This window comes from Phallusia mammillata, chromosome 2, assembly GCF_965637545.1.
Source record: "Phallusia mammillata chromosome 2, kaPhaMamm4.hap1.1, whole genome shotgun sequence".
Classification (NCBI taxonomy): Eukaryota; Metazoa; Chordata; class Ascidiacea; order Phlebobranchia; family Ascidiidae; genus Phallusia; species Phallusia mammillata.
This window is the reverse complement of record NC_137253.1, coordinates 24,370,548-24,381,031: the sequence shown is the minus strand read 5'-3', so window position 1 is coordinate 24,381,031 and position 10,484 is coordinate 24,370,548. Positions and strand designations below refer to the sequence as shown.

Below are 10,484 nucleotides of genomic sequence, written 5' to 3'. Positions count from 1 at the left end.
AGAAATACACTTCTTGAGTTGTTTGGAAACTATACCTGTACTACAGCTTACAGTTTGACAACACACAACGTAACTGCCCAATGGCACTGACAAGAAATATATTAATTTCGCTGAACTAGACAGATATTTGGTGATTACTTTGCCGTGCTACTGCTTTTAATCATTGGCCGTGTGTCACGTAAGTTAGGGAAGTTCTCAAACTATAGGCTTTGTTAGTTGTGCTGATTGGCTACTCTAATTGGATCATGTTTACAAACACAGAGCCAAAGTGTATCAATTACAATGCGGATACACGGTCAGTAATATCGAAACGTCAATTAGCACGTTGAAACTAGGTTTCAAGTTTTAAGGTGATTTTCAATTTAAATAAACATATTTTTTTCATTTCAGACAAGGTTGCCTAATGTAAGAAAAGTTTTCGAGTTCGCGTAGCTTCACAAATTAACTTTAATTCAGTTTATAGGAGAAGTTTCAAAGTGGATTTGATGCTAGTAACCTTTAAACGCATCTGTTTTACCTTTTGAAATAAGGCCTAATCAACCTGCAATCTTATAGGCTATCTTCAATGGGTCTTTTATACCTTGTAAGAACACCTATATCAATCAACAAGGCGTCAACCACTTGTAGATTCTATAAAGACACATCCAAGTGTTTTTTCGACATTATCAAAAGAGGTGGGGAAATAACTGTTACGTATGTATAGTTTTACGTCATTGCCACAACAGTTTTTAGGTATGAGCTGTCTACGTAAAATTGCCTTGGGGCATTTGCCCGCAGCTAGAGTGTACGACACAGTACAGGAGTTTATACATAGTAAAGACCAATATAGCAGATACGACAAAGGATGGAAAACCACACATTGAAATCAACAGTTAAACATATCTCAACAAATTACGTTATTTTCTGACAGTTCCCACAAACTGAGTTTCGATACTAAGTCAAAGGTGATGTAATACTTAAGATTTTTCAAACTTATTTGTACGTTGTTCATTATTGAGATCATGCTGTTTTAGGTAACACCCCTTTTTACTTGCTTTATAACCATGCTTGACTACAGTCAGTACACCACAACTATTTCTTTGGGCACCTGGTTTCATACTAAACTGGCTCTACAAAATTGAGTGCTCCTGCCTTATCTATGACCTGAACAAATGATTGCGATACGAAGACCTCGATGCGGGCATGACACAATTTCGATTGTGAGTCACGGCACTATCAAACGTCGCCTTTTCGCCTTCACTAAGTTTGCTGGTAAGCCGATATTTAGCCGCGCAGGAAAAACAACAAATTGGGCAACGCACTTTCGTAACTGTTGGAATAAACAAACAATTTGGCAAACCGGGAGATAATGGTTATCACGCACACCTGCTGTGCTCGTCAGTGGTTAAAGACGACAGCTAATTTCCCACGAAATTAGGTAAACAAATTATGTGTTGCGTATTGGAAGGGCAAAGACCTATCAAATTAATTAAACGTATGACGCAGAACAGCATACAGCACGGCAATATTAGGCAGCTCTTCTGTTTTACTACGTGTTACAATTACCTCAGTTTGTTTGTACACATGGAAAATGGGAAGCTAATTTAAAAACAAATACCATCAGTTCTCGTAGAAATGAGTGTTTTCTGTACCTGGCAACACCTATAGTCCAATTATATTTACGTTTAATGAACTTTAAACTGTGACTGTGGGCATTTCGGCTCTATCTGCACCTAGGGTTGAAACTCCAAAATTATGTTTACTAAGTCAATTATCTCGCTAAATGGAATTTAACTGCCAAGGACAATTGGTCATTCTTACCACGTGACGCCCAAGATGGAATTGATTTGGCCGCTGAATATTATACGGAATTGACTTGTCTACTGTACATCTGTCCTTCAGTTATATAAAAACAAGGACCAGCTTTCAGTGGTTCAATTACAGCTGATTAAATCAAGTTTGTAAAAGGTAAGTAATCTACTTCCACCAAGCTCATGTACTTTTATCTGATCATGACTAATACCAAACTAACTAAAGAAAGGTCCATGGAGTTGAGCCAATAGACATCTTTGGCCACGACGCAGTAGCACATAATACTAATGTATATTGTATAAGAACAGCAGGTCGACACAAAGGCACGCCACGATCTACACAGCGAGGAAACTTGACTTCAACATGCGACACTCGCATTTATATACAACGCAATACAATAAGGGAGAAAACATGCTTCTTAGTCTTAAGCCTTTGTGGGAATATAACAACCGATGTAAAAGTTGAACGCAGTTCTAAAAGCACAAAAAACACCCTTGCTTTATTAGTCCCGTGTCAGTGAACCCTATTCAAAGTGAACTAAAACAGTCAACGAAATAACCAACCCAAATTATAAATGTTTCTTTGTTTATGGTGATAGTTTTTACACTGTTCATTTTACAAAGGTTGCCGATTTCCAAAATTTTGGGATAAAAAAACTTAATTTTTCAAAATTTTCTAGGTCGAAGCATAAGGCATGGTAAAGCATCCACGCCATCTTCGCAACATATAAACGACCCCACATGCGTGTCAGGCATAAATACGACAGATACAAGGCGTAACATCTGCGTAAGCTTTTAGTCATTTGCATAGCAACGTAACTCTTGCCTTTACCACGCAAAACATGGGAACATAAGAAAAGAAGAGGGGCCCTGTGGTAAGAAATATTAATCATTCCATGAGACGGTTAATTCCGCAATGCGTCAGGGACCGTTGTGAGGTTCGGAAAGGGACAAAAACCGATGTCGATATGTGACTAAAATGTGGGTAAGATATTTAGGCGGAATGTAGAACTTGCGTATTAAATGGGTATGTACAATGAATTGTGAAAGCTGCGTATGTCAGTTAAGGAAACTTTAGGAACAGTAAATATATTTTTAACTATTAACCACCGTCGTCAGAAAACTTCAAATACAATCCCATGATTTTGTATAGTGTAGAATGATTGACTGAAGCGTGACATGACGTGCATTAGAAATGACGTGGTGTTATTGGTTTTGCACCCAGCACAATTTACCCGCCCACTTCCGAACAACGGGATTTTGCCAAAAATTCCCAGCAAATATCATGACCGTTTCTGCGAGCGAAAGATGTAAAAAGTTGCTTTTTGCGCAAGAAAAAAACGAACTTCAAGAATCAGAGTTCAAAATAGTCCCATTATACAAAAATAGATTATTCGTCATCACTCCACATAACTTCCATCAAAAAAGTTTGTTCTTTGAGGCTGAAGAAAACATTGAAACTATTCCCATTCTTAAAAGCAAGGAGCAATCGGTGCGTTTTGGGAACATTCTTTCGTCGCATGCAATAGTTGCTAGCTACTTACAGTGACAGATTTCTACACGAAATGCAACACACACTCAACACCACAGAACGCGCTGAAAAACAAGAATCTCGACCAAAAAAACCTAGAGTCGCGTTATAAGTTATTGATACTGCAAAAGATGACCAAGTACAGCGTTATCGTTTTTACTTTTGGGCCACAATAGAATGGCGGTTAGGTATGTATGGACACAAAAAAGTTTGTTAAAATGTTTGTAAAATTAACATAGCAGGTGCAAAATTTTGTAAAGTGGTAAGTTTTCAATAAGGATGGAATAAAATGGACGATAGGATTTCAAAAGGGTTTCGTAAGTTTGGAGTTTAGAATATTACCTCAAGTCATGCATGTAAAGTTTCCTACAGCCGCCTTTTAACAATGTGCAATAGGGAATAAATCACTCGGTCATAACCATAAAACACAAAAAAAAAACAAATGCTGTGGAGGTGAACTGTACCGCACACGCTAATAATTTCCGTAAACTTCTGTATTCCATGAATTCCAAAAACCATCACCTGCGTGACGTTGGCCCTGGCGCGCCATCTAGCGGGTTCCAAAAAATCAAAAACTTCGCGCTTATCTGTGAATGCGTCCGTTAGGCGGTTGTTGGTCTATCAGTTTTTTGTTAAATAGGATCTGGCTATTGTCATCATCCTCGTCTGAGTAAATGTTCAGGCCTTGTTCGGTGTTTTCAAGCAGTTCAAGTCTCTCCTCCTTGCGTTGCTGTCGTGCAGGGGAATAGTGCACTGTGCTGTTGTCGCCGGTCATCACATTTCCGCCGTTTTTGGAAAACTTGGGCAGATCGGCGAGGGTGAAATTGATGTTTTTGAACGCGTGCAGTAGGAATATACCAACAATGATCGTCCCAAAACCTGTCACACAAGAATGCAAATTTTACGTTTTTCAGGCGGAATGGCAATGACTCAATGAGGGAAAAGGTGTTACGCGTCTAGTGTTGTCAAATAGGGAACACATTTTATTTTGCGTTTTCAAAAACAAACAATTTTAATTTTCGAAATGTCTGTTTTTGGAAGGCTCGAATTTGTTAACAGCCCTTATGAAACAAAAATGTATCACTCCATACCCAAACGTGTTAAACAACTGCAAAAATAGCTCACTGCTACCACCAAGCGGATAGAAAAAACTGTGACAGTTGCATTTTATTTTGTGGTAGAAAAAAATGCTCATTGTACACGGCAACGCATTTTGTTGCACAGAATTGAAATAAAACATAGTCAGTGTTTTTATCACTCAATACTTTACAGTTCTACCACCCCTAATCATGCCGATTTTCGATTGAACAAGCCATAATGTAACAACCAAGTCCTAAAATATTTTTTAGGCTTAAATACAAGCTTAAAGGTTATCGTACCTGCCAGCATTCCGATTACCGACTTCGCGTCCATGGCATTCCATTCCTTAAACAGGATCGCAGAGCAGGTGAGTACGGTGGTGGTAAAAAGAACGTAATACACTGGTGTTACCATGGATGTGTTGAAGATATCAAGCGCCTTGTTCAGGTAATTCACCTGCATTGAGAACCATGGTGATGTAAACAAAAGTCATCGTAGCGGGCTAGTAACCGTGTTAAGTAATTACGGAAGACTCTAACGATATTGTGCGGGGACGCTTGGCTAAAGACTATATCATATAGTTCATGGCTATAATAGTGTACGAAAAAAATAGGTTTCCGTATTGAACCCATTCACCCATGTTTGGAGCCAACTTAGCCTAATAGTTGTTCTTTTATTAATGTCTGACTAAGTTTTACGCATGCCTCATTTTGTTCATGTGGTAAGTGGCAACATGCACGGCCTTGTACCCAGTCTGTTCCGTTGCAGTTAATGTACAGTTGAACTTGAGTTTTACGATTACGTTCAACAATCATTTGTTTATGATTCTATTTGAACAAGGCAATAAAATAAGTTTACAACCTATATGTATGCCCAAACGAATGAAAAATACTTCACTTTATACTTGAACGAAAAGATGCGGTAAAAGTTGTCTTAGGATTTTCTGCCCGAACGCATTTCAATTTTCTCCTGGCATTCGCTCTATAGACCACACCTCACATGAAGTTTTACAGGGCGGTACCAAGCCAAGCGTTACGTCGTCAAAGCGAAATAGACTCTTGGTCAATATGAAAGAATGCGCGAAGACCGCGGCGACGTAAAAACCAAACAAAAAACGCAAACACGTAATGTGGACGTCATAAACGTCTTTATATTGTTTGTTCCTGGTTACTATCGCAGTAAAAAAGGACTCCAAATCATTTGTTTAAATTTTGAACAGTTATTAATGATCCAAAGGGTCATGCACATACTTTTGAACAGTTAAAACTTCCTGTTGGGCGTACGTAATCGTTTAAGCTGCAGCAGACTTTCTCCAGTCGTAACGAAACTGCGACTTTAGAGGAGATTATAGTTTAACTTTGATGTAAACCTAATAAGCGCGCTTTAGTGGCCCTCTTAGTGACTATTCTTCATTGGATAACAACAACCCAATGCGGATCTGTAGTAAAGCTTAAAATGCGTTTATCTTGTGCCATTGTACTTCAATGTATTATCAAATAAACACTTTAAATACCTGCGTTGACACAGACATGACAAGACCTATGATAAGAACATAGGTGAGGGGATTGGTCCATATACTGCCCCCTGCCGCCCACTCCTTGAATGCAAGACCAACGCCCTTCACACAGGACACAGAAAACGATCCCAGTAATGAACAGATACTGATGTAAACCATCACATTGCTGGTGCCATGACGTGGGGCAACATAGAAAATGAGATAGAGGGATACCAGAAAGACGATGATAGCGTAGGTCACAAAAACTGAAAAGAAGTTGATATTACTGTATGATAAGAAAAGTCTAAATCCAAATGTCAAAAACTGCCTTGTAACACTTTTTCATGACAATCAATATTTCTCTAATAATAACAATAGTTTTTTGAAATTATTGAATAATAAAATGAATCTGTTTTACACAACTCCAATGGCAACTTTGTTCTTGGTAAAGCAACTTTTTAGTCTATGACATAAATACCTAACACAGTTCATGTTTAATTGAGGTGGCCAGGAGAAACATATTTAACTGCTATTAATACATATTGACATGGTATGTTCTTACAAAGTGAACTATGTCAAAACAGGCTTGTGTTTGATCTACTTCTATAAATCCCCAATGTTACTTAGAAACTACAGAAAGTCAATATTTGTCTTACTCTCAGTAGTAAGATTACAAGATGTTGTACCAATGCCAGATCCGATGTAAGTTACAAATGTCACTTGTTTAAATTTACTACATTAAATAATAAGTAAATGCTACACAGTGCTTTGTTCATTACAAATAACTTTAGTTTTAAATATAAAGGCAGTGCAAATGCAAAACTTAAAAAAAGTTACTGTTGCACCACCGTTTCGCATCATCAAAAAAGTATTTGTATTGCAGTTTGAATCATTCTGATTAGCTACATTAATTTCTTTAAGGTTTTGGAATTTACAACTTTTGAAAATGTTTGGGCAACGAAACTGGAAAAAAGTTTAGGACAAGCAAAATTTTGTTTCTTTAACTCTTATTAATCCTTACTTGGGTCACGTAACTTTGATCCCATCTCTGCAAGATTTTCAACTTCCTCCTTTTGAGGTGCATGAATGATTATCACTGTTGAACCCAGGATGGAAAGAATACACCCAATCTTACCGTGCAGATTTAGGTATTCATCAAGAAAGTAGGATGAAAGTACAGCACTGAGAAAACACATATATAGTAACTTATACATGTTTTAGGGAGGTGACCAGTAACAGTAACATTAAAATTTTTTTACCCTGTTACAGTGTAAAATCTGCCAACATCTACTTATCAAGGAATACTCTAATCCCTGGGGTTTACATAGTTGTTGAAAAAGTAGATTTTGTTGAAAGAGATTGCATGTACTTTTATCAAACTAAAATTGTTTCTGATGGGCAATTGCTATTTGATTTCAAAAATTGGCAATAAAACTTTTCTTACAAAAGTTTGGGTTTCAGACCTTTACACTACTTGGCATAAAGACATGCAAATTATGCCATAAAAGCACAAATAGCTGTAAATCATAACAACTGATTTTAAACACCAATGTATTATGGCCAAATAAAACTTATTTCTCATAAAATTAATGTCCCATAAAAACACCTTAACAGGCACTTTGTTTCAAATTACAACTTAGCATATTTATATTAAACAAACAAATGTGTTTTTACAGGTAAAGCTTTTTGTAGGTAGGTAGGTAGGTAGGTAGGTAGTTTGTATTTGCACGTAAATTGTAGTTTGCAATTCCATAAAGGGTATAAAATATGCATTCATTACACAACCACAATCAATACACAGATGAAAGGGATACAACAACAATGTTCCAGTGACAGTACAACATGAATCACTTACCTAACCAAAACACTTAAAGCACCAAGTGGGGTGACTAAAGAAGCTGGAGCAAATGCATAGGCCAAGAAGTTTGCACCTTCCCCAACGCCCACTGTTAAAACATTGAAGTATTAGCGTTGGAAATCATCGATCTTTAATTTGAATTGTTTTTCATAATATATATATATGTTATGCAATGATTTGTTTTTGCCAGTTTTTTTATCCTTTTCTTCAAAATGGTTGTGTTGGGTAGCTGACATTACCGTTAAAAAGCTGTCCCATATGGAATGTCAGACAATTTGTTACAACACATTTGCTGGCAACTTTAATTACAAACATTAGGACTCCCTAGGCAGATAACTTGTTCACTTTAAAATAGTTTAAAAAAATATTTCCTGTATTTATTACAATTGTTGTAAATGCCATTCTACGCAAGTTTATTCTCTGTTAATCAATGTATAGAACAGTAGTTGAATAACATCCACACAGTTGTGGGTCTGCAGGTTGTATATATGTGTTTAAAAGTGGTCAGTGACCGATAAATTTGCAAACTGAATAATCTTACTTGAAATAAGGCCTGCCCACCACATCCATTCTTTCAAATATGCATGTCCTCCTTCACCTGCAACATAAGCATTAAGTCAATTGTTACAAGAAGTTGTTAGTTGAAAAACAAAGCCCAAACTTCTTTTAGTGTAATTTAGGGTCAAATCCACAACCATAGGAATGTGCTGCCTTATTCAAAACTTAAGGGTGTTAATGCAGATAAAAACAAAGCAAAATGCTTGGGGAGTTGGGCCTGAAGATTGAATAAGTTCTATACTAGTCCTGAAACATGACATATACCTGCTCTAGTAGTTCCTTTAGCAGCAAGACGGAGTAGGCCCTTTTTCTTCAAAATAAAACTCCCACCAATGAAGATGCTTGAACTTATAGCTAAACCCAACCCAATATAGAAACCTGTATCAGCAGCGGCTGCTGCAGAATTACTGAAAGTACAACATCAATTGTGAAACCAGGAATAAATGATATACTTAAATATAAATACAGATATACATACCCTGTTGATGAATTGCCCCCACTGCCAGTCATATTGGGGTATATGGTTGTTGATGAGATTGTTGACGTAGAGGTCAACGTGGATGTCACGGTTGATATATTATTTTCACTTTGGCTGATGGCATCTGCAAGCCAAAACAACAATTACTTTAGTTCTCTAAAATACACAGGTGGTTACACTCTATCATTTGATTACAGATACATTGTACAATGACAAACTAGTACCCCATCAAAAATAATTTCAACCTACTATGCCTAAATAAATGCGTAGTCACAGACAAAACAAGGCAAAGTAAAACAACTGTTTCCATTTTATAACATTAAATCGTTTTTTAAGTAAAATGTTGTGTTATAAGACAACATGTACAATGTGAAAGTTTAAAATGTGCGGTTTCGGCATAAAAACATTTTTCATGCAAACTTATAACAGAAACAATAAATCACCATTAACAGAAAAGAAATAATCATGCAATATCAAAATGAACAAATATAAGATCAGGTAAGTGCTGCATGTGCTTTTGTGTAACTGAGGCATGCAAGCAACATGCATGCAATATACAACTATGCATTATGCAGCATTCAGCAGACTAGTATAAAGCAATTTAATTGAACATCAACTGATGGGGCAACACACCTGTTGAAATTGTGTTCATGAAACTAGATTCCTGTCAAGAAACAGTTATATTAATGTGTAGCTTAAAAGATTTTTACAAGTAAGCACATTTTGATTCAATAAACCTACACAAGTTGTAAAGACTACAAACAAGCTGCTATCAAATTATGTCAGTTTTGTAATGCAGCAACAAAACACATGCAAACGAAAGCTCGATGCAATTTGTATGGTGGTTCACAATACAGTAAGGTGTGCATAAATGTACACAGATATCATAAAAACTATTGACTGTTGTATTTTTAGCATGATAATAAAATACAGAAAACCTGTAACAATTGAAGCTTACAGGAAAAGCTTTGAAGGCAAAACCATGTCAAATGTTACAAACTGAATTGAAATTCAGCCAGTTTAGTGTCTATCTGGCTGATACATAAATGTAGTTATGTGCATAAAACTGTTTTTATATGTGTTATTATGTGGAATAGCATGCACATGATACAAAGTTAACTATTTATCTGCAGTGATAAGTTTGATACACATGTGACACATTTGGCTATAGTTTATGTTATCTGAAAATATTTACCTGCAACACTCATGACCATAAAACTTTTTCAAATTGTCAAAGAAATATTTTAGATTCCAATATCACTTGAGATATTTCAAATATAATACATAAATTAACACATAGTTTTGTTTAGTGTAATGCCTAAATGAAGTCTATGTAAATTAAAATACAGTTTAAAATCAGTTATAAAACTTTACAATCTTATTTTAACTGACATTTCTTCTGATGCAAAAAAAAAAACTTTAATGCCATTGGTAGTCAGATAGCAAAACTAAAATTCAAAACTTTACAAAAGATTACAGAGCTAACTAGTTTCAGGACAGGCCAATTTTTCGATGTATATTGTATATCTATTCCAAACTTCGTCATTTTATTGTTGGGCTACAAAGCATGTCTTTACTCATTTTATCCTATTTCCTAAACTAATATCTCGTTTGCTAGTTAGTTGACAGTAAAGTACAGGAACTAAGAACTTCCACATGCTTATACAATACAGGGCTAACAAAACCCACAGACA

The 10,484-nt window shown here is 36.1% G+C and overlaps 1 protein-coding gene across 2 annotated transcripts; it reads right to left on the bottom strand.

The window, feature by feature from the left end:
• Nucleotides 1-2,066: 2,066 nt before the first annotated feature.
• LOC145215208 (magnesium transporter NIPA2-like) lies at nucleotides 2,067-10,116 on the bottom strand. Of its 2 annotated transcripts, XM_080083879.1 has the most exons (10): nucleotides 9,986-10,116; nucleotides 9,424-9,454; nucleotides 8,791-8,914; nucleotides 8,577-8,719; nucleotides 8,296-8,352; nucleotides 7,752-7,842; nucleotides 6,918-7,078; nucleotides 5,915-6,162; nucleotides 4,701-4,857; nucleotides 2,067-4,200 (listed from the first exon to the last, which is right to left on the bottom strand). In XM_080083879.1, exons 2-10 carry the CDS (start codon nucleotides 9,440-9,442, stop codon nucleotides 3,905-3,907), a joined length of 1,296 nt encoding a protein of 431 aa, XP_079940005.1. In that variant the 5' UTR covers nucleotides 9,443-9,454; nucleotides 9,986-10,116; the 3' UTR covers nucleotides 2,067-3,904. The 2 variants fall into 2 exon arrangements, with proteins under 2 accessions (XP_079940005.1, XP_079940006.1); XM_080083880.1 differs by lacking the exon at nucleotides 9,424-9,454 and having other exon boundaries at nucleotides 9,986-10,105.
• Nucleotides 10,117-10,484: the final 368 nt, after the last annotated feature.

What these genes read in the sequence shown, in the direction of transcription:
- LOC145215208 (XM_080083879.1), bottom strand. An exon ending in ATCAAAGTTACGTGACCCAA is followed by an intron (nt 6,163 to 6,917) that starts GTAAGGATTAAT and finishes ACTTCTTTTCAG; the next exon opens with TTTTTGTGACCTACGCTATC. An exon ending in GGTAATCGGAATGCTGGCAG is followed by an intron (nt 4,201 to 4,700) that starts GTACGATAACCT and finishes CTTGTGTGACAG; the next exon opens with GTTTTGGGACGATCATTGTT.